The sequence below is a fragment of the Salmo trutta genome, chromosome 1, assembly GCF_901001165.1.
Source record: "Salmo trutta chromosome 1, fSalTru1.1, whole genome shotgun sequence".
Lineage (NCBI taxonomy): Eukaryota > Metazoa > Chordata > Actinopteri > Salmoniformes > Salmonidae > Salmo > Salmo trutta.
Genome location: NC_042957.1, coordinates 72,940,143 through 72,965,289, shown reverse-complemented (window position 1 = coordinate 72,965,289; position 25,147 = coordinate 72,940,143). Strand labels below are relative to the sequence as shown.

General features: G+C 43.0%; 1 protein-coding gene across 1 annotated transcript; it reads left to right on the top strand.

The window, feature by feature from the left end:
- The first annotated feature begins 10,753 nt into the window (after nt 1-10,753).
- LOC115207239 (metalloproteinase inhibitor 2) lies at nt 10,754-24,534 on the top strand. The gene is made up of 5 exons (XM_029774210.1): nt 10,754-11,018; nt 20,726-20,796; nt 21,403-21,505; nt 23,960-24,081; nt 24,241-24,534. Exons 1-5 carry the CDS (start codon nt 10,889-10,891, stop codon nt 24,367-24,369), a joined length of 555 nt encoding a protein of 184 aa, XP_029630070.1. The 5' UTR covers nt 10,754-10,888; the 3' UTR covers nt 24,370-24,534.
- The last annotated feature ends 613 nt before the right edge of the window (nt 24,535-25,147 follow it).

Here is a 25,147-nt window from a genome sequence, read left to right as displayed (position 1 = left end):
TGGCTCCACAGGAGGCTTGCGCTGCTCAAGCTTCAACTTACGCTCTGGTTCTAAACTCAGCAAAAAAATAAATGTCCTCTTACTGTCAACTGTGTTTATTTTCAGCAAACTTAACGTGTAAATATTTGTATGAACATAAGATTCAACAACTGAGACATAAACTGAACAAGTTCCACAGACATTTGACTAACAGAAATGGAATAACGTGTCCCTGAACAAAAAGGGGGGTCAAAATCAAAAGTAACAGTCAATATTTGGTGTGGCCACCAGCTGCATTAAGTACTGCAGTGCATCTCCTCCTCATGGACTGCACCAGATCTGCCAGTTCTTGCTGTGAGATGTTACCCCACTCTTCCACCAAGGCACCTGTAAGTTCCCAGACATTTCTGGGGGGAATGGCCTTAGCCCTCACTCTCCGATCCAACAGGTCTCAGACGTGCTCAATGGGATTGAGATCCGGGCTCTTCGCTGGCCATGGCAGAACACTGACATTCCTGTCTTGCAGGAAATCACACACAGAATGAGCAGTATGGCTGGTGGCATTGTCATGCTGGAGGGTCATGTCTGGAAGAGCCTGCAGGAAGGGTACCACATGAGGGAGGAGGATGTCTTCCCTGTAATGCACAGCGTTGAGATTGCCTTCAATGACAACACGCTCAGTCCGATGATGCCACAGACCATGATGGATCCTCCACCTCCAAATTGATCCCGCTCCAGAGTACAGGCCTCGGTGTAACGCTCATTCCTTCGTCGATAAACGCGAATCCGACCATCACCCCTGATGAGACAAAACCGCAACATGTCAGTGAAGAGCACTTTTTGCCAGTCCTGTCTCGTCCAGCGAGGGTGGGTTTGTTCCCATAGGCGACGTTGTTGCTGGTGATGTCTGATGATGACCTGCTTTACAACAGGCCTACAAGCCCTCAGTCATGGTCATGGTGCAAGTAACCAATCAAAAACCACCATAGCTTCCAACCCCTACTGGATTGACTGACAATATGTAGCATGTACATAGCATGCTTGCTAGTTTGTTAGCACCCACATGAGGGTGAAGCTGGCGTGGTTAGGTGAGATACCGCTAAATAGTTTATCTCAGCTGGAGTAATAGGATAAATGTGTCTCAGCTCTGCTCGCCCTGACTAAAAGTTACACTTCCAGTGTAGCAGGTAAAAAAACAAACGTATTTTGCGACGCCCCTACTGGAATTCTTTGCAGTTTGGTTGTTTTCTGTTAAAACCTCCCTGCCTAATGGGACAACAACAGGGCAGGCTCAACTTGCCTAGCTGCCATAAATGCCATAAATTGTCCATGTTTCACTTAAAAATGGGTATGAACCAGAAAGTTCAGTTTTAGGCTCTGTCTACTGGAATTCCTTACAATTTTGTGGTTTTCTGTAGAAAAAAACACTTGGGTCATTCTAACCCTGTAACCCTTAAAGTCCCTTCATCAGCTCTTGGACCAACAGGCTCTGAGACAGCTTCTACACCCAAGTCATAAAACTGCTTAATAGACATAAGACTACTAAACAGTAAATTAATTGGTGACCCGGACTACATACATTGATCCTATCATGCAATGACTATATGCACACCCACACGGCTCTACAGTATATACACACTGAATGTGCACTCTCACACAAAACCCACACATACTGACATACACTACACGCACAAAACTTTCACACTAATCATATGCTGCTGCTACTCTTTATTATACTCTTATTATTATCTATCCTGATGCCAAGTCACATTACCCTGTCTTCATGTATGTACATAAATACCTCGTACCTCTGCACATTGATCTGGTACTGGTAGTCCCTGTATATAGCTCCACATTGATCTGGTACTGGTAGTCCCTGTATATAGCTCCACATTGATCTGGTACTGCTAGTCCCTGTATATAGCTCCACATTGATCTGGTACTGGTAGTCCCTGTATATAGCTCCACATTGATCTGGTACTGGTATTCCCTGTATATAGCTCCACATTGATCTGGTACTGGTACTCCCTGTATATAGCTCCACATTGATCTGGTACTGGTAGTCCCTGTATATAGCTCCACATTGATCTGATACTGGTACTCCCTGTATATAGCTCCACATTGATCTGGTACTGGTACTCCCATATCCAATATCTTCAATATGCACCTCGGAATTGGATAAGGACGTGCACAGTTGCGTCCCAGATGTGTCTGTCTTCACTTATAGCCTGTGAGAAAGACCTGATCACGTGATGGAGAGCCGTGTCAATGAGAGGTGCTTCAGAGCGGCCAGCATTTAGGGAGAAGGGCTGCAAAAGGCATGGATTCTTTTAGGGTGCCTTATGGCCACACAAAGGGGATGCCACCGGGAAATTTGAGGCATTATCAATAGCTTCTCAAATTGTGAATGAGAATGATGAAGTGCATACAGCCTGCGCAAAAAAACAAAGCAAAGCTCATGCCTTTCAAGCAACTTTTTTCAAATCATCATTAGAGTTGCATCATGCAAGCTTACAATGTATTAAAAATCAAAACATATAGCCCAATGTTTGTAGAACAACTAAAGTTACATGAATACCTCTAAATTAAGTATATAGGAGTACCTATTTCTTTGTTATTAACCACTCAACACAGAATAGCCGCACGTGCGCACTCTCAAATCCATTCTATTTTATTCAGCTTTGTTCAATTTTATTCTTCATACTATAAAATAATATAAAATAATACCACGGGAATTCCAAGCAAATCTTGTCTGCTAAATTAACTAGTGCAGCCCACAACCATATGGCATAGCCAGTCTGCTATTCTGTTCTTCTGAAATAGACTACATTTTCTTAATTTCATGTTTCTTTAGACTTGTCTAAAATAAATTATGGATTTAATGTGAAACTGTAGCCTATATTACATGGATTTATTATACTTTTTCTAATGTAACTGTTCCAAAGATCTGCATCAGTGGCTTGTAGGTTATATGTGGAAGCCAGGAGATGCTGATTGTGTTCATGTTAATAACGGTCAATTACGTTAGACCCACAGTTATTTGCTTGACAATCACCAGCTGACGAAATTTAGTGACCATCACAGCCTTACTTGTAAGTTAACCCGTCAACAAGGACCTCCAAACATGGCAACTTTCTTATTGTTTGGTTTTTAAACCTTACAATAAGGGGTCAAAGCTGAACATTGTTTGAGAGTGATCTGTGTGTATTAGCAGTAGTGGTTGAGGGTTTTCCTACAAGAAAGAGTAGAAAGGTCCTAGTTGAAAGTAACAAAGACAGTGGTCTATCAGTTGATGTCCAATTTCATGAGTGTTGACAGTATGTGTTTTTAGTGGCTTTCAGAGAGCACACTAATAATGCAATATCTTAGTAATTTGAAGAATATAAGGTTTCAATACAAGGCCACATGATGAACAGAGGGATTGAGCCTTGGGACTGATATTAAATGAAAGCTGCCATCTGGTGTTTGGGTTAAAGATACACCTCCTGTGGACCAATAGATAAGCTGCCAATAAAAGTGAGTGGTACTCACTGAACTCAGGGTGTAAAGGGACACAGTGTGAGAATTTGGGACAGAGGTATGAATAAGATATGTATTTGGCAATTTCCAATTATTTTTACTCAATTCGATAGTTTGAATAACACCAGTCCAGAATTGAAGTAGATCCAAGTAAATGTTTAAGTACCGAATATCGAGATGATAAGTCAGCACCAACTTTTTGAAGTTGAAGGCCCTAGTGGATTAGTAGAACAACAGGTTTTATATTTTGACTATTTGATGTCCCAGGGACAGTTAATACAGAACAAATGTCAATGCAAACCGATTGTGTTAAGAGCTATAGAAACAATGATTAAACATTGAGAGATTTATTTACCTCTGAGTCTACGGATCCCTTGTGTGTATGTTTGTTAATAGATTCACTCCTGTTGATTGAAGTATAACCTTGCCTGTAGATTTTAGCTTTATTATGATGATAGTATTTCCATAAATTAAATTGTGTAATGAAGCATGTGTGTAACTGTATGACTTACTAGATTGAAGGGTTTGAAATGATTAACTATCTGGTTTTATGTGTTGATTTAGCTTACTTTAATTGAAGTATTTTGATAGAACCTAATTGGATAGTTTCAGCCATAATTTAATGATTACCTTAATTAAAATGTTACAATCGTTACCATAGAAGTGATAAAAGGAGGGAGTGTGAGGGAACATTTTACTGTCTGCAGAGATAGCCTTGAATTGTATACAGCATCTTCTCTCACTCTATCTTGGTTTGTGCAGTTGACTGTGACCTCCTCCTCAGACCAATTAGCAGTACGCTCAGAACGTTGCTCTGGGAACAAAAAAGGAGTATCTTAGTTTCAAGGTCTCAGCTTTGAGAGAAGAAGCCTTGTGAGGTATCACTCAGTCACATGCAGGAACCAATGTTAATAATGAATAATGTAAATCATGCTTATATGACTTGTTTGTGTAGCATTATATAAGGACAGAAAGGGAATACCCTTGGCAGACTTTTCATCATGCTTGGATTGAGTTTGTGAACCTCTCCAGACATCATAATAAAGAGTGATTCATTTAATATTAACATCAGGTGTCCCTGGTGTTGAATTTCCACCACACCATGCTAATAAACTAACATCTCTATCTTGAACAGACAGATTTTGATGGAGATTTGTGTATTATGCCAATTAGATTTCCGTGGGGCGTGGTCATGGACTCTAACATTTTTTAAGGTGTAGGCTGCTACAAGATGTGTTCCACACCCGACCCACATGACCTGTGATTTCTGTGAATCTGAGGTCAAAGAGGTGGCATCACAGGTCCCTGAGTGGTGGGGATTTTTTTTTTCTCCTGCTCTAAAGTTACCCCAGAGTTTTTTTTGTACTGAAAGCAACAACACTGTAAGGAATTCCAGTAGGCGGAGCCTAAAACTGACATTTCTGGTTCATCCCCATTGTTTAAGTGAAAGATGGACAGTTTATGACATTTTATGGCAGCTGGGCAAGTTGAGCCTGCTCTGTGGTTGTCCCATTAGGCAGAGGATACTGAAAACAACCAAACTGTAAATAATTCCAGTAGGAGCTTCACAAAATATGTGTAACGTTTAGTCAGGGAGAACAGAGCGCGAGCCACATTATCCTGTTAATCAGCCGAGATACACTATATAGCGGTAACTCACCTAGCCATGCTAGCTTCGCCCTCATGTGGGTGCTAACAAGCATGCTAAGTAGTGTAAGGTATCAACAGCCATTGTCAACCAATCAAATAGGGGTTGGAAGCTCTGGTGAGGTTCGATTGGTTGATGATCAGTTTTGCCCAACTTTAGTCCCACCCTGTCCAGCTCCCTCTCCCATGCTTGCATCTCCCAATGGTCCCTGGCCAGTCTGTTTTTTACCGCTTTGCTTTCATTGAAAATTAATGGGAAGCTGTTGTTTCACCATGTGATACTGTCTCTAGTGTATACGCTCTGTCAGACGTGAGCTGCATGTTGAAATCTTGAATTCACGCTCTGCAAAAGTTTGGATTATATGTCCGATGTAGCAGGCCAGAAAAACTGATTTTTCTGCTTCCTCCCTGTTGTTTAATTAAGAGACCGACAAAATCAAATCAAACTTTATTTGCCACATGTGCCGAATAAAACAAGTGTAGACTTGATCGTGAAATGCTTACTTACAAGCCTACAGCCCCCGTGATATGCAACTTTTCAGGGAAGTTAGAAACCAATATACACAGGCAGTTAGAAAAGCCAAGGCTAGCTTTTTCAAGCAGAAATTTGCTTCCTGCCACACAAATTCAAAAAAATTCTGGGACATTGTAAAATCCATGGAGAATAAGAACACCTCCTCCCAACTGCCCACTGCACTGAGGATAGGAAACTCTGTCACCACCGATAAACCCACTATAATTGAGAATTTCAATAAGCATTTTTCTATGGCTGGCCATGCTTTCCACCTGGCTACCCCTACTGCAGTCAACAGCACTGCACCCCCCACAGCTACTCGCCCAAGCCTTCCCCATTTCTCCTTCTCCCAAATCCATTCAGCAATGTTCTGAAACAGCTGCAAAATCTGTACCCCTACAAATCAATCAATAGACAATCTGGACCCTTTCTGTCTAAAATTATCTGCCGAAAATATTGCAACCCCTATTACTAGCCTGTTCAACCTCTCTTTCGTGTCGTCTGAGATTCCCATAGATTGGAAAGCAGCTGCTGTCATCCCCCTCTTCAAAGGAGGGGACACTCTTGACCCAAACAGATTACCGTCCATTTCGAATCCCACCGCACCTTCTCCGCTATGCAATCTGATTTCAGAGCTGGACATGGGTGCACCTCAGCCACGCTCAAGGTCCTAAACGATATCGTAACCACCATCGATAAGAAACAATACTGTGCTGCCGTATTCATTGACCTGGCCAAAGATATCAACTCTGTCAATCACCACATCCTCATCGGCAGACTCAATAGCCTTGGTTTCTCGAATGATTGCATCGCCTGGTTCACCAACTACTTTTCTGATAGAGTTCAGGGTGTCAAATCGGAGGGCCTGTTGTCCGGACCTCTGGCAGTCTCTATGGGGGTGCCACAGGGTTCAATTCTTGGGCCAACTCTTTTCTCTGTATACATCAATGATGTCGCTCTTGCTGCTGGTGAGTCTCTGATCCACCTCTATACAGACGACACCATTCTGTATACTTCTGGCCCTTCTTTGGACACTGTGTTAACAACCCTCCAGATGAGCTTCAATGCCATACAACTCTCCTTCCGCGGCCTCCAACTGCTCCTAAATACAAGTAAAACTAAATGCATGCTCTTCAACCGATCACTGCCTGCACTTGCCCGCCTGTCCAGCATCACTACTCTGGATGGTTCTACAAATACCTTGGTGTCTGGTTAGACTGTAAACTCTCCTTCCAGACTCACATCAAACATCTCCAATCCAAAGTTAAATCTAGAATTGGCTTCCTATTTCGCAACAAAGCATCCTTCACTCATGCTACCAAACATACCCTCGTAAAACTGACCATCCTACTGATCCTCGACTTTGGCGATGTCATTTACAAAATAGCCTCCAATACCCTACTCAACAAACTGGATGCAGTCTATCACAGTGCCATCCGTTTTGTCAGCAAAGCCCCATATACTACCCACCACTGCGACCTGTACGCTCTCGTTGGCTGGCCTTCGCTTCATAATCGTCGCCAAACCCACTGGCTCCAGGTCATCTACAAGACCCTGCTAGGTAAAGTCCCCCCTTATCTCCGCTCACTGGTCACCATAGCAGCACCCACCTGTAGCACACGCTCCAGCAGGTATGTCTCTCTGGTCACCCCCAAAGCCAATTCCTCCTTTGGCCGTCTCTCCTTCCAGTTCTCTGCTGCCAATGACTGGAACGAACTACAAAAATCTCTGAAACTGGAAACACTTATCTCCCTCACTAGCTTAAAGCACCAGCTGTCAGAGCAGCTCACAGATCACTGCACCTGTACATAGCCCTTCTATAATTTAGCCCAAACAACTACCTCTTCCCCTACTGTATTTATTTATTTTATTTATTTTGCTCCTTTGCACCCCATTATTTATTTCTACTTTGCACTTTCTTCTACTACAAATCTACCATTCCAGTGTTTTACTTGCTATATTGTATTTACTTTGCCACCATGGCCTTTTTTACCTTTACCTCCCTTATTTCACCTCATTTGCTCACATTGTATATAGACTTATTTTTCTACTGTATTATTGACTGTATGATTGTTTTACTCCATGTGTAACTCTGTGTTGTTGTATGTTGTCGAACTGCTTTGCTTTATCTTGGCCAGGTCGCAATTGTAAATGAGAACTTGTTCTCAACTTGCCTACCTGGTTAAATAAAGGTGAAATAAATAAAATAAATAAATAGGGAGGATGAAAACCCTGTCAAACTGCAGCAACCTTTCTCATACTGTATGAATTATATTTTAAAACTGGAATATCAGGGGAGTTTCCCTTACACAGACAGAGACAACTGTGATTAGACAATACAACGAACAGGACCGAGCTTGCTTTATGCAGTGTTGCATCATGTAGGCCCATGGATAGAAATGGTCTGTGTCCAAAATCCTTCAATTCCATCCCTGTGTATTCATACCACTTGACTTATTCCACCTTTTGTTGTGTTAAGACTAAATTCAAAATTGATTACATTTATGTTTTTTCTTCACCCATCTACACAGAGTACCCCATAGTGAAAACATGTTTTTAGAAATCATTTATTGAAAATGAAATACAGAAATATCTCATTTACATAAGTTTTCACACCCCTGGGTCAATACTTTGTAGAAGCAACTTTGGCAGCGATTAAAGCTGTGAGTATCTTTGGTTAAGTCTCTAAGAGCTTTCCACACCTGGATTGTACATCATTTACCTATTATTCTCTTCAAAATTCTTAAAGCTCTGCCACTTTTTCCCTGCTCTTAGCTAAATTTGGTTTCTTTTTTATCCCAAAAACTCCTCAGTCCTTAATGATTACAAGCATGCCCATAACATGATGCAGTCACCACTATGCTTGAAAATATGTAGAGTGGTACTCAGTAATGTGTTGTATTGGATTTGCCCCAAACATAACACTTTGTATTCTGAACAAAAAGTGAATTGCTTTGCAACATTTTTAGCAGTGTTATTTTAGTTCCTTATTGCAAACAGGATGCATGTTTTGTAAAAATGTTATTCTGTACAGGCTTCCTTCTTTCACTCTGTCAATTAGGTTAGTATTGTGGAGTAACTACAATGTTGTTGATCCATCTGCAGTTTTCTCCTATCACAGCCATTAAACTTTGTCACCGTTTAAAAGTCACCACTGGCCTCATATCCCTGAGCTGTTTTCTTCCTCTCCGAGTTAGGAAGGACGCCTGTATCTTTGTAGTGACTGGGTGTATTGATACACCACCCAATGTATACTTAATAACTTCACCATGCTAAAAGGGATATTCAATGTCTGCTTTTTCCCCCATCTACCAATAGGTGCCCTTCATTGAGATTCATTGGAATACCTCCCTGGTCTTTGTGTTACAGATAATTGTATGTGAGGGGTACAGAGATGAGGTACTCATTCAAAAATAATGTTATTAAACACTATTTTTGCACACAAAGTGAGTCCACGCAACTGATTATCTGACTTAAGCACATTTTTACTACTGAACTCAGGATTGTTAGCTGCGCCCAGTAATTGTCCACACCGGATGTTAATGAGTACTTGTTTCCTTTGAAATGGGTGTGTTTTAATAATACTGCTAGCTAAGTTTGGGTTGACTGTTTTCAACTCTAAGCACAGACAGGACACATGGAAATTCATTTTTGTTGTGGAATCTTCTGTTCTCTATCCATGGAATGAGTCCACTGCTCCACCAGGATGGAGCTAGCATGCTAAGTCATACGAAGCTGTTAATGTGAGTCTATTCAAAGTCTTGTTTGAAACATGTTCTCAGAATGTTATTGAATTATCTTCAAATAAACTATAATTTCTGTTAACAGAACATTAATAAAACTTCCCAGGAAAACCTTCAGGGAACCATAGTAAAACGTTCTAAGAACCTCCCTGCAACCTAAAAATAAACTTTCCCGGGACAGGTGAAGTTCACACTTCAGCTCTCAGAACGTTTAAAAAAAAATATATCTTTTACCAGTCAGGAAACTGATGGCTTTGTTCCCAGAACCAATGGGAAAACAAAAACCTGCATTCCCACAACTTCCAAGGAACCAAATGTGCTAGCTGGGAGGCTTTCAAAAGGCACTTCACACAAACAGATTGTATTTTTGTTGCGCATAGAATGGTGTCATGAGTGCATTCAAATGTATGTTCCGCAGCAATTTGTCTTCACAATATGATACAGATAGGCTCATTCTGTTCAGGACCATCCTGGCTACACCGGATGTCATCCTTGTAACTGTGGATAAAAAAAGTGATCATTAACATTGGTAAATTACATGAGTTTTCAAATACAGAAATGTGTGTGGTTTGCTTGTATGACATCAAAGTGGTATTTATTATAATCCTTAATGTCACATTCATAACATATCGATTCTTCTCAATTTAACGCATTTCCCTCACTCAAACAACAACATATATGCAAAAGTGGCCCAATTAGCGGGAGGGATATTGTTATCTTGTCTCTTGTGGTGCTCAAGTTTATACCGGCTGTCAGTCATAACCAGCTGCCATTTTCATCTCCTATATGGGATGACTGCGGCAAGTGAACTGAGCAGTTGGGCAAGTTGAGCCTGCTTTAAAATTTCCCCAGGTGTTTTTTTTCTTTCTTTTTTTTACTGAAAACAACAAAACTTTAAGGAATTCCAGTAGGCTTTGCCTATTTTGTTATTGAACCTTTATTTAACTAGACAAATCAGTTAAGAACAAATGATTATTTACAATTACGGCATACCCCGTCCAATTGTGTGCTGCCCTATGGGACTCCCAATCACGGCCAGATTGGGATACAGCCTGGAATCGATCCAGGGTCTGTAGTGACTCCTCTAGCACTGAGATGCAGGACCTTGGATCGCTGCACCACTCGGGAAGCCCCCCCAAAACTAAAACTGATCTTTCAGTTTCATCCCCATTTTATGGCATTTATGGCAGGCGGGCATGTTGAGCCTGTGGTTGAGCCATTAGTCAGAGGATTCTTTTTAATTGAATGGTTGCGGTTCTGGATTAATAGTATGCTCAGCCTATCATAGGCTGGGTTCTGACTGGGGGAGGAGCTCACAGCCTGCAATAAAAAGCGGATGTTTACGTTGAAAGGAAAATAGTTCTAAGAGTTATCCGTCGGTCTGGGAACAGTCTCGAAGGGAAATACGTTCTATTGTAATTTACGCCTCACACTTTCATTACTCGGATCGTTTTGTGATATTTGGGTAACTGTAATTCGTTTCCAAATGACGCGGTATGTAGGCAGTTGTTTCTTTACTCTGTTCGTTCTGTTCCTGTGGCGGGTCGGAGACATTGCAGATGCTTGCAAATGCTCCCCTCCGCATCCCCAACAGGCTTTTTGCGATGCAGAAATCGGTAATGCAATTTTGGCAACATTTTACTTTTCAGCTTTTCTTCACATGTTGAGAACTATCAATACGCAGCATGCAAACATTTTGTTTTGTCTGTGGTCGTAGTAGAAATAATTAGAACATGATCATTAAGCCTATTTACTTCTCACACAATTTTATATCCAGAATTAAGTAGGCGACAGTAATATGGGCTCTCAACCCTGTTCCTGGAGAACTATGCCCCTGTACATGTTGAATCTAAACCCATTTATAACGAACCTGAGTCAGTTTATCAACCAGCTAATTATTAGAGGTGCGCTAGATTAGCGTTGGAGCAAAACCCTACAGGGCGGCAGCTCTCCAGGAACAGGGTTGAGCCCTGCGTTGCTTTGGGCATAAACGGTGTGCCTACACATTTTATTTGAGATGTGTTTACCAAACATTAAAGACACCTGCTCTTTCCTTGACATGGACTGGCCAGGTGTAAACTATGATCCCTCATTGATGTCACCTGTTAAATCCACTTCAATCAGTGTAGATGAAGGGGAGGAGACAGGTTAAAGAAGGCTGTTTAAGCCTGGAGACAAGTGAGACATGGCATGTGTATGTGTGCCATTCAGAGAGGGTGAATGGGTGTAGCGTGGTTCGTTCTGCGTTGTGTACTTTTAATCAGGACACTGCCACAACTGGAATTATGATGGTTGAATCATGTTTATTGGTCCTGCACACGAAGAGACAACACACAATAGGTTAGCCCTCGGTGCAGTCACAGCTCTCGGGCACCTTGCTAGCTGAAGGTCCGGCAAAAGAGCGGGAACTGCATACATACATTCAGTGCCCATCAGCACACTATACAATACAGTTAAAATTATATACCACATATTCGGAACAAAATAAAAGACATACCTGCACACAAGAGACAACACACAATAGGTTAGCCCTCGGTGCAGTCACAGCTCTCGGGCACCTGCGTGACCACATAGCAACTCACTCAAACACGGTCCCAAATACTCCCGAGTTACAATAGGTACCCTAATTAGCGAGCTGGTGAAAGTTAACATAAATCTTTATAATTGTTCACATTGTAACAAACCCTATAATTGCGTAACAGCACTTTATGTAACTTTACCACAGTTTTATATTGCCAAATTACGGCGCCAAGGACAAAATACCTTGCTAGCTGAAGGTCCGGCAAAAGAGAACGATAACAGGGTCCGCAAGTACGGATAACCCGCGATGGACCAAACCAAAATATACAAACTTTTACAATTAGGTGTATTTACAATATAGATATCAAAAAATGTTTGTACACTGAAAAATAACATTAACTATGCTGCTGTAATTAAATAAAGAAAACACATTGAATTATTATTATTGTTATTAACTTATTAACATCCCCTCTTGCCCTGGCCTACTTGAACTGTCCTTGCGTGCAACTTGGTGCATAATCTAGGGGAACAACATCACTCTACTACATTCACCCCCACTGTTTTACACTAGATTATAGGCACAAAACACATTACCTTGAAGGTAACAAAGCAAAGAAAGAAAAAAAAAAAAATTCACACCCACAGAGCGACGGAGTAACCCAGTGTAGTCCCTTAAGTCTAGACCCACAAATGGTCGATCAGCTGGAAAGCTATCCCGCGAAGGATTAGGAAAAATAAGAGGTAGCTAATCCCTTATTCAACCGTATACAAAAAAATGCCAAATACATTTTATGCTGATGAACTACACACAAAGTTACATGAATTGTCAAAAATATTAGACCAACCCACCAATCACTCTAAGACCCAGTTAGGTTACCATATACACACAAAAAAATGAAAAGGTAGACAATATCCTACCGTCACTGAGAAACCAAGAACGGTTTCATTTCCTGTGTAAACATAGTTTGGATTAACCTATTCACTGGCTTAATAAATCTAACTAGTCTAGTCCGAACACCCTCACCCAAAAACCTAGCAGGAATGTCACGGACAGCACTAACCGTGCTCAGAGGTCTAACCTCAGGTTGGGGAATACTACAACTCGGCCTATCCGGAGCCAGCACACTTTCAGTTACAGACTCAACACTAGTAGCGTCAGACGACTGATCAGAATCCTGGTAGATTGCCACAGACCACACTGACAAAGCATCTTCAACCAAGTTAACATCTGTCACAGCACCATCCCCACTGAATGGAGTTTCGCCATCAGAACTCTTGTAGGCTTTGGGAATCTCTCTCTGGTCCACTTCTACTGAGCACACCTCACTCAAGGGGACGTCATATGGCCGTTCCACTTCACTTCCATCAACTGGGACTACACCATCTTCTTGGAATATCCTCCCAGAAGACTCAGGAAGGCTTGCTACCCAGTGGACAGTCCTTGCGTCACTCCCATCCATTTGCTGGACGCTGCAGACATCTCAGAGAACACGTCACCACTCGATAGATATCAGTGACTCTCAGGTTCCTCCCATGAAGTTAAAGGCAGAAAGTTGACTGGCATAATCAGGTTCCTATGCACCGTCTTGATGTGCCCAGTGGTAGGCTGCTGTATACGATATGTGTTCAGTGAGCTGTTCTTCGCAACAACTATGTACACCGCACTGTCCCAGCGATCAGCCAGTTTCTTCTTGCCCCTCTCTCCCTTGTTAGCAAGTAGAACTCTGTCTCCCTGTCTCTACCGAATGACCCTTCGACCGTCTGTTGTAGACCTCGGCTTGTCTCTTTTGTTGCTTACTTGCATGCTGCTAAGCCAATGTCATGGCTTCTCTCAGATCCTCACCCAAAGACTGGACATACTTATCCACATCGACCGTGTCCCCATCCAACAGCACACTTTCAAACATAACATCTACTGGCAACCTAGGGGTGCGTCCAAACATCAAGAAGAAGGGTGGAAACCCAGTAGTCTCGTGAACAGTGCAGTTATAGGAGAATGTCAATGTGTTCAACATCTGAGGCCATTTAGCCTTGGACCTAGCTGGCAGAGCTCTAATCATCCCACCCAGCGTGCGATTTAGACGTTCTGCTTGACCGTTCCCCATGGGATGATAAGGTGTGGTGTGGGACTTTCCAACACCAGATAACTGAAGTAATTCTGCAATAAGTGAACTTTCAAAGTTAGCACCCCTGTCAGAATGGATACAATCAGCGAACCCATAAACGCAGAAGAAATTATTCCAGAGAACACGAGCCACAGTCTTAGCAGACTGGTTTGGACATGGATACGCACATGCCAGCTTAGTAAAGTGATCAGTCACTACTAACACATCAATAGACTTGTTGTTTGAATCTTCTGCAGTCCAGAAATCAATACACACAAGTTCCAAAGGTGCCGTTGTCACAATGGAGACAAGTGGAGCTCTTGCTTCAGGCTCAGGTGCTTTACTCAACACGCATCTCTTACAGTGGGCCACGTATTCCTTGACATCCTTTTCCATAGAGTTCCAGTAAAACCGCTGTCTCGTAAGCCACAATGTGCGCTGCTGACCCTGATGACCAGCATCATCATGAACTCCCTTCAACACAAGGCCCCTCAAAGACACAGGTACAACATACTGGAATATTTTCTTCTTACTCACTGGGTGTTTTGAGACACGATACAGAATCCCTAACCGCGTGGTGAGTTTTCCCCACTGTCTTAGAGTATAAACTGTTTCATTAGCTTCAAGGACTCGCTCTCTCCTAGATGGGCGCCGGCCTCTATCTACAAAGAACATGACTCTGCTGATGACAGGATCCAGTGACTGGTTATCATACAGCTCCTTGTGTGTAAAGACAGGTAAAGGGCTCTGACCCATGGACATCAACTTCTCAAGGTGCTGCGCATGTGAAATGGCCCTCACCGTGGCACCATCATCCCATCGGCGGTGAGCATGGAGGACAGCAGACACCTCTTCACAGGAAACCAACCCACTGACATCGTCTCCAGCTCTACTTAACTCACTCCCAGGAGCCATAGACGTTCCACAGCCAGCCTCGAGCTGTTCACAGGAGAGGCGGAACATGTCTTGAACATCATCCACTCGAAGACCTCTGGCTTCCTCCAGCAGGACATCATATGGAATTCTTGTCAGTCGGTGCAGAACTGTGGAGCGGACAAATGGCTCTCTGCTCAAAGCATCAGCAACGACATTCTTGGGACCTGGTATGTACTGGATATCAAAGTCAACGGGTGCCAGCTTTGCAACCCATCTCTGCTCGCATGCATCAAGTCTCGGCTTTGTAAGAATATATTTGAGTGGATTGTTGTCGGTCCACACAGTAAACTTATGCCCTCGCAGCCAATGGCTGAATTTATCATGAATGGCCCATTTCATGGCTAGAAATTCCAGCCGGTGAGCAGGATACTTGGATTGTGCATGATTAAGAGATTTACTAGCAAAAGCTATTGGCCTGGCTATTGCCGTTCCATCTTGCACTTGGGATAGTACAGCTCCCAAACCACTAGTAGATGCATCCACAGAAAGTAAAAATGGCTGAGAAAAATCTGGATGAGCCAGCAGTGCCTGGTCAACTAGTGCTGATTTCAAAGCTTCAAAAGCGAGTTGACATTCGGCAGTCCAGTCTGCAGCAGTGAGCCTGCGAGCGGGACCAGGCCTTCTCCTACCCTTGCCTCCCCTAGGCTTCTTCTGACCTGTAGTTAGCTGAAACAATGGCCTAGCAACCATGGAACAATTCTCAATGTAGTGCTGATAGTATACTACCATACCAAGAAAAGAACGGATTTTGCTAGGAGACGGAGTGACACCATCAGCCTCCATCATCTCGCTCTCAGTCACGTTCAAAATAGTTTGAACTTTAGCAGGGTCAGTGGCTACACCCTCCTGAGAAATGATGTGACCCAAAAACTTAACAGACCTCCTCAAAAACTTGCACTTAGACGGAGACAGTTTAAGATTGTGCTCCTGCAACCGCTGAAAAACCATCTCAAGTCTCTGCAGACTCTCTTCCTCAGTCTTAGCAAAAACCATCAGATCATCCAAATAACAAAGGAGACTTAGAAAGTTTTGGTCACCAAAAATGGTCAGCATCATTCTCATAAATGTAGCCGGGCTGTTGCAGAGGCCCTGAGGCAACCGATTGTACTCGTGCAGGCCTAAAGGAGAGGAAAAGGCCGTGTATTTCCTGTCCTCTTCATGCAGTGGCAAGTTATAATACCCTGACGTCAAGTCCATTGTGCTGAAGAAGGCATTACCTCCCAGCGCGGCCAGTACATCAGCCTGATGAGGCAGGGGATGAGCGTCCTTTACAGTGCGGGCATTTAACCACCTAAAGTCAGTACATAGGCGCAAGTCCCCATTCTTTTTCCAAACCAGCACCAATGGTGAGGCATACTCACTGCTTGATTTTCTGACAATTTCCTTTTCCTCCATATCATCCAGTGTTTCCCTGAGTTTTTGGTAATGAGCTGGAGAAAGCCTACGATAAGGTAATCGAAATGGGCGGTCATCAGTCAGCCGTATGCGATGGCAGAACCCCTTTGCCTCACCACAATCTAGGCTATGTCTAGAGAACACTGTGTCATACTTCCCAATTAAATTGACAAGTTTATCCTTCCAGAACTGTGAAACTGGACACTCCTCAACAGACAGGCCTTGAAATCCAAGATTGCTCAGTGTACTGTTGCCATGAACTACACTGCCACCAACTGAACTCTTAGCTGTCAGACTGCCGTGCGAGCTGTCACATTGAACTTTAGCCACGTTCTGGTAAGCTGCTTGCTGCTTGACATCATCAAAATCCTCTAATGCAATGCAAGGATACACATCCGCCACTTTAGCATTTCGTCTCAGGGTAACTGGTGATGTTGTTGGATTCACTATCTTCACAGGTAGCCATCCATCCCCCCATAGAGGCGTAACTACTCTCCCCACTAGTATGTGTCGATTCACACAACGAGACGTGCTGGGCTCGACAACAACAGTACTGCCCACAGAGAGTTTTGTCTTTGGGGGTAGGCGGCCCCACACTAGATGCTCACTCATGGATTGGAGTGTTACTGCTCTCTTCAACTTAATGGTGCCTACTTTATCTGGGATAGAGTCTCCTCTCCATCTCTCCAGATTTGACAGGAGACGCAGGAAGTGGCTGTCATCGCACTGGCTAGAGGAACCTGGTGTACCCACCACCCGCCAGTAGCTGTCATTTGATTTGAACTGTCTAATCAAAGACTTCAACACATTAGTGCCCACAATGAGTTCATCAACCTGCCCATCTACAATAAGCACTGGGACTACATAGCTGAAACCATAAAGCTGAATTTTTAAATCACACATGCCCACTGGGCTAGTTTGCTTCCCACCACAACCCACCAGGATAATATCTGAAGGAGCTAGAAAGTTCCCCTCTACCACTCCTGCCTCCCTCAACCGAGGTACAATATCTGCGGTCAGAGTAGTAGCCATGGACCCACTATCTAACATCCCCTTCAGCTCAACTTTATCCTGTACTAACACGGAGGTGTAGAACAAACTGTCATTCTGAGTAATTCTCATTGTGTTCTGAAAAATTACTGTGTTGTTCTTGGGTACTGACTCACAAAAGCAAGAATAAACAGATTGGATATCATCATCAGTGGAGGAAAAATAAGACTGCCCCACATTGCCCTCCTCAGAATGGAGGCATTCTAGTTTTCCTGAGACCTGCCAGTCTGTCCACATCCAGGGTTCTGTCGCTGCCCAGCCTCACTACAGTCAAAGCTCATGTGGCCCGGAGAGAAGCACTTGAAGCACAGCTGGTGCATCTGACAGTGAGCTTTGGTCCAGTGATTAGTGCTTCCACAGACGGCGCACTCACGCTGACGTTTGTGGAACTGTTTACGGGGCCCTCTGTTCACAGACTGAGTATTGCTGACCAGAGCCTTCTCTAACAAAGTCAAAACCTTCTCTAATGTCTCACCCTCAGATATAGATGGTGCCTGGTCTGGTTCACGGCCACCTTGAGAAAAGGATGACACCTTAGGTCTGTTCACAGGACCCACTCCCCCCTGTGGGGAGTCAAAGACGGCAGCCACCTGCTGTGAAAGTTGTGTTCTACATGCTTTACGTTCCCTTAACAGTTCATCCAACTGATCCTGTACCTCACTGGCTGTCCAGTCACGAATGGGTTTGCTCTTGAACACTTGGGCCAACTCTCTATCAGGACAGTTGCGTACAAACATGACTGCCAACTCTGAGCACTCATTGGGTAGGGTCCTGCCCTCACTCACAAGGTACTGTTTGGCTGCCTCTGCAGCTTTGTTAAGCCTAATCCAGAAATCTATTGGACCCTCATTAGCATATGGTTTGATTGAATAGAAATCAGCTAATGGCATACCTGAGCAGACAGTATCCCCAAAGTGTTGCTTGAGAACACTGAACACCGCCTTAACATCTGTGACAACAGGGTTGTTACGCATCCAGACTTTGGTCACATCCCGTGCCCTCCCCATGAGCCTAGACATCACCTCCCCAACATTCTCAGACCCAGTGTAACCCCTCTTCTCTAAGTAGACTCCCATTAACTCCTCCCACTCCAGGACAGAGTACTTATCTGAGCCATCACCCCTAAAGAAAGGTGGAGGACTAACATCGGACTTCACAACCAGATTCAGCTTGGACGCATCAATAAAGGTTGACCCACACTGCTCAGGCAGGGGAACCTGCTGGGGTTGGTGAGGGGGACAGGCAGGAGAAAGACTTGAAACCCCAGACTGCAGTAAACTCGCTCTGATGGATTCACCTATCTCTGAACCAATCTGCTTAATAATGTCACTAAGCTGACTCGGAGGCGTCCCATTATCACTGAGGACTGTGGATGATGGTACATCAAAAGACAGAGGTGGGATACCCTGGTCAGGTGGAACAAACAGCCTACCCCTCCCAGCGCTTGCAAACTCAGGACTAGCAAACGCTCTACTCCCAGGAGCTGACTGTACACTTGGTGTAAATGCAAGGACACCCCTCCCTCTACCCACACTAAAATCCCCAGCATAACTCAATCTATGGACTTGAGAATCTACCATGGCTCAACAGGGCACTAAAATACCAGGTAATTTACTGCAATCAAATACACAAAAAAAATGCAATATACAAATTCATCAAAAACATACAAATAAGCACGAATACCTGTATCTAATGAATATGCTACACTCACATTCACTGTTTACAGTATATCTTAGCTTACAGCAAACTATCAACAAATGCGCATGCGCAGGTCGTGCGCCTCAGCCACATGCACAGCTCCCGGGGGTCGGCTCGAGCTGACCAGTCGGCAGGTCACGGCACCAGTTTGTAGCGTGGTTCGTTCTGCGTTGTGTACTTTTAATCAGGACACTGCCACAACTGGAATTATGATGGTTGAATCATGTTTATTGGTCCTGCACACGAAGAGACAACACACAATAGGTTAGCCCTCGGTGCAGTCACAGCTCTCGGGCACCTTGCTAGCTGAAGGTCCGGCAAAAGAGCGGGAACTGCATACATACATTCAGTGCCCATCAGCACACTATACAATACAGTTAAAATTATATACCACATATTCGGAACAAAATAAAAGACATACCTGCACACGAAGAGACAACACACAATAGGTTAGCCCTCGGTGCAGTCACAGCTCTCGGGCACCTGCATGACCACATAGCAACTCACTCAAACACGGTCCCAAATACTCCCGAGTTACAATAGGTACCCTAATTAGCGAGCTGGTGAAAGTTAACATAAATCTTTATAATTGTTCACATTGTAACAAACCCTATAATTGCGTAACAGCACTTTATGTAACTTTACCACAGTTTTATATTGCCAAATTACGGCGCCAAGGACAAAATACCTTGCTAGCTGAAGGTCCGGCAAAAGAGAACGATAACAGGGTCCGCAAGTACGGATAACCCGCGATGGACCAAACCAAAATATACAAACTTTTACAATTAGGTGTATTTACAATATAGATATCAAAAAAAATTTGTACACTGAAAAATAACATTAACTATGCTGCTGTAATTAAATAAAGAAAACACATTGAATTATTATTATTGTTATTAACTTATTAACATCCCCTCTTGCCCTGGCCTACTTGAACTGTCCTTGCGTGCAACTTGGTGCATAATCTAGGGGAACAACATCACTCTACTACATGGGCAAGACCAAAGATTGAAGTGCTGTTAAATGGGGCAATGGTAGTATGTGCCAGGTGCACCGGTTTGTCAAGAACTGCAAAGCTGCTGGGTTTTTCACGCTCAACAGTTTCCTGTGTTTATCAAGGATGGTCCACCACCCAAAGGACATTCAGATGATTTGACACAACTGTGGGAAGCATTGGAGTCAACATGGGCCAGCATCACTATGGAATGCTTTTGACACCTTGTAGCGTCCATGTGCCAACGACTTGAGATTCTGTTCTATGGAATAGTCTTATAGCAGCAGCTACTGTACCAGACACTCTGCCGCATCTTCCTACCTGAACCAATCATCTATAGAGGGCATGCTTAAACCAGGTGTCAAATTAAAAGAAGACCAGAACTAGGAATGTAGGACCAGGAGGAAAATGGACTCTGTCATCTGTTATGGTGTAAATCTAGCAGATGTTACACCCAGTCTTAACTTATGCACAAACATTCTGAACAGACTGTAAAATATTGGGTCTGTAAAGCATTCTACACTGTTCTCTCTGATCCATTTCAGCCTTAAACCATCAGTGTGACTGACCAGTATACCGGAATAGACTTCAATAACGTTAGTTAAACCATGTCTCCCTCTTCTAGTGATCAGGGCGAAGGTGGTTGGAAAGAAAGTGGTGTCTAACGCCATCAAGTATGACATCCAACAGATCAAGGTATGATTCTCCTTTTTATTAAGTGGTTGTTCCATCCTGCACTGAACATTGAAGCCCCCTGAACCCCAGTCTGACAGCTGGTCCCAGTTCTCCCTCTTCCCCTTGGCTCCAACCCTTCAATGTTGACACAGCTTATACCTTCCAGATCTGTAGTTGTGAAGCTTCCACCATATGGAGAAAAATATCTGCTTCTATAAAATGCCTCTCCCTGAAGTATTACTGTAGTTATCAGTTGATGTTCTTGTTGGTCCAAGTCTATGGTGACGTCATCTATATGAACTCAGCAGACAATTCATTAAAGCTGTCACTACATTCTCTAACATATAGTTAGTTGTCCCTCTGTCACAGGTTGCTACATTTCTATGTTTTAATTTATAAAGCTCTTTTACTAAAACTCCCACTGTGCCTTACATCATTATTAATCTTTAGACATGATTTAGCTGTCCTTGAGGCTGGGTGTGGTAACTGGAGTAAATGATTGCTTGCACCTTACAGATCTGTGAATATCAAAGGGTGAAGGCTGACAGTGCCTGAGAGCTGTAGTTGGTGAGGTTCCAAACTGTAGATGTTTGACAGATCTTCCTTTCTCTCCTTGTGATTGGCTAGATGTTCAAATGCCCTAACCAGGTTATCCACGCCATCTTCACTGCATCATCCCCAGCCGCATGCGGGGTGACTCTGGAAATCAACAAGGAGTATCTCTTCACAGGTGCGTTTCTCACTATGTTACCGACGTTATATTGCCAGCACTGGTTAACCTTAACAGTCCCGTGACTCCAGCAAAAATCAGCTTTCCATTTATCTGCATGTCCAGCCCTGACATTTAGCCTCCGTGTTTTACTGTTTATTTTCAGAACAACCAGGGCTACAAGTAAACCACAACAATTTGATGTAAACAGTGGCATTAATGAGTTTTATTGACAGATGTTAACATGTCTTCCAAAGCAAGAACTTGATAATACTTACAGCGTCCATATAAATTCATTTTTATCTCTTTAGAACCCCTTTTAATGACTCTTGATTAGCTTGTGAGCATCATGTAGCACAACATGTTACATGTTCATTAGTCTCAGCTTTTCATGAGTCTCCTGAACAAAAATATCAATGCAACAATTTCTAAAAATGTACCTTGTTACAGTTCATATAAGGAAATCAGTAAATTGAAATGCATTCATTAGGCCCTAAACTATGGATTTCACATGACTGGGAATACAGATTTGAATCTGTTGGTCACAGATAAAAAAAATAATAATAATCCAGGTCTGTGGATCAGAACCTGTCAGTATCTGGTGTGACTACCATTTGCCTCATGCAGCGCAACAAATCACCTACACATAGTTGTTTAGGCTGTTGCTTGTGGAATGTTGTCCCCACTCGTTGTTGCTGGATATTGACTGGGACACTTCAAACCAGTGCATCCCAAATATGCTCAATGGGTGACATGTCTGAGTATGCAGGCCATGGAGGAAGTGGGAAATTATCAGCTTCCAGGAATTAATGGAAGATCCTTGCAACATGGGGCCATGCACTATAATGCTGAAACATGAGGTGATGGTGGCAGATGAAGGGCAAATTCTCTAAAACAGAGGTGGCTTATGGTAGAGAAATTAACATTAAATTCTGGCAACAGCTCTGTTGACATTCCTGCAGTCAGCATGCTCCCTCAACTTGAGACATTGTGACAACTACACATTTTAGTGGCCTTTTGTCCCCAGCACAAGGTGCACCTGTAATGACAATTCTTTTTTTTTTTTTAATCAGCTTCTTGATATGCCACGCTTGTCAAGTGGATGGATTATCTTGGCAAGGGGGAAATGCTCACTAACATGGATGCACACTATTTGAGGGAAATGGGCTTTTTGTATGTTTGGAATATTTCGGCTTATGAAACATGGGACCAACACTTCATAAACTCAGCAAAATAGACGTCCCTTTTTCAGTACCCTGTCTTTCAAAGATAATTTGTAAAAATCCAAAGACCTTCACAGATCTTCATTGTAAAGGGTTTAAACAGTTTCCCATGCTTGTTCAATGAACATGCACCTGTGGAATGGTCATTAAGACACTAACAGCTTACAGATGGTAGGCAATTAAGGTCATTGTTATGAAAACGTAGGACACTAAAAAGGCCTTTCTACTGACTCTGAAAAACACCAAAAGAAAGATGCCCAGGGTCTCTGCTCATCTGTGTGAACGTGCCTTAGGCATGCTGCAAGGAGGCCTGAGGACTGCAGATGTGGCCAGGGCAATAAATTGCAATGTCCGTACTGTGAGACTCCTAAGACGGCGCTACAGGCAAACATTGCAGGAAATTTCAACGCTGTGCGTTACAGGGAAGATGTCCTCCTCCCTCATGTGGTACCCTTCCTGCAGGTTCATCCTGACATGACAATGCCACCAGCCATAATGCTCGTTCTGTGCTAGACTTCATGCAAGACAGCAATGTTCTGGCATGGCCAGCGACGAGCCCGGATCTCATTGAGCACATCTGGGACCTGTTGGATCGGAGGGTAAGGGCTAGGGCCATTCCCCCCCCCCCCCCCCCTCCGATATGTCTGTGGCCTTGGTGGAAGAGTGGGGTAACATCTCACAGCAAATCTGGTGCAGTCCATGAGGAGATGCACTGCAGTACTTAATACAGCTGGTGGCCACACCAGGTACTGACTTTCTTTTGATTTTTGTCCCCCCCTTGTTCAGGGGGACAGTATTCCATTTCTGTTAATCACATGTCTGTGGAACTTGTTCAGTTTGTCGCAGTTGAATCTTATGCTCATAGAAGTATTTACACATGTTAAGTTTGCTGAAAATAAATGCAGTTGACAGTTAGGATGCTTTTTTTTTGCTGAGTTTGCATTTGTTTTTGTACAGTGGTATTGCATAACTTGGACACAATGTGATAAATTCAAGGGGCTTAGACTTTCTATAGGCACTGGAAATGTATACAACTAATGCCTTATTACTAGTATGTATACTTATGATGATAAATCTCTGTTCTGGGCTGCATCAGTATGTCTTCACGCTCCAAGATGAAGTTACCCCCAGTGATGTTTCCTAACCAGTAGTGGAACAAATGCTAAACCGAGCCAAGATCAGCATCTAGGGGCAACAGTACCCTACACCATGTTGTCCCCACAGTACATTGACTCACTATCTCTGTCTGTAGGTAAGCTGGAGACTGGAAGGATGTACGTAACACTGTGTGGCTATAATCCACCCTGGGAGGACTTGAGTGCTGCACAAAAGAACAGCTTGACTCACCGCTACCAAAGCGGCTGCGATTGCAAGGTGTGTGTGATGGGAATTAGTCATATTACTGTACACCAATATTTACACAGCACATTTTCTAAGAGGGATTGTATTACTCTGGTCACATTAGCAAAACGCATGCGCTGGAGTATTGGATTAATCATCAGTGATGTTGGTCTTTCTCTCTCTGCTCCACAGATCATCCACTGCACTTCCCTCCCCTGTCCGATCAGCACCACAGATGCGTGCCTGTGGATGGACTGGGGGACTAACAATGGCCAAAACCTTGCCTGTATCAAGAGCGATGGGTCTTGTGCTTGGAAGTAGTTCCTAGATATTGAGGACTCCTATACTCTACAGGCCATCCGCTCAGTGACTAGATTACTAAATTCTAAAATAAAAAAAACAAAGCTGCAAATGTATTATGCTTTAAATTAACCAAAATGTCTTACTGGCCACTTCTTAGACAATAAAAATAAACAAATCAAATATAGCACTGTTCATTTCTTATACCATAATTATTTATTTTTTTAACTGGAACCAAAGCTGTTATCAAAACCACAAATTGTGCTCAGTGTTGGCTGTTATATTTTGAGGTCAACCGATTATGCTTTTTCAATGCCGATACCGATTTATTGGAGGAACAATTAAAGCCAATGCCGGTTTTTATATATATTTGTAATAATGACCATTACAACAATACTGAATGAACACTTATTTTAGTGTCTCAAATAATGTCTTCGATTTGGTTTAAATAATGCACAAACAGTGTTGGAGAAAGTAGAAGTGCATTATGTGCCATGTCAAAAAGCTAACATTTAAGTTCCTTGCTAAGAGCATGAGAACATATGAAAGCTGGTGGTTCCTTAAATGAGTCTTCAATATTCACAGGTAAGAAGTTTTAGGTAGTTATTATAGGACTATTTCTCTCTATACCATTTGTATTTCATATACCTTTGACTATTGGATGTTCTAATAGGTACTTCAGTATTGCCAGCATAATTGCGGGAGTTGATAGGCTTGAAGTAATAAACAGCGCAATGCTTAAAGCACAGCGAACTGCTGGCAAATGCAGTAAAGTGCTGTTTGAATGAATGCTTACGAG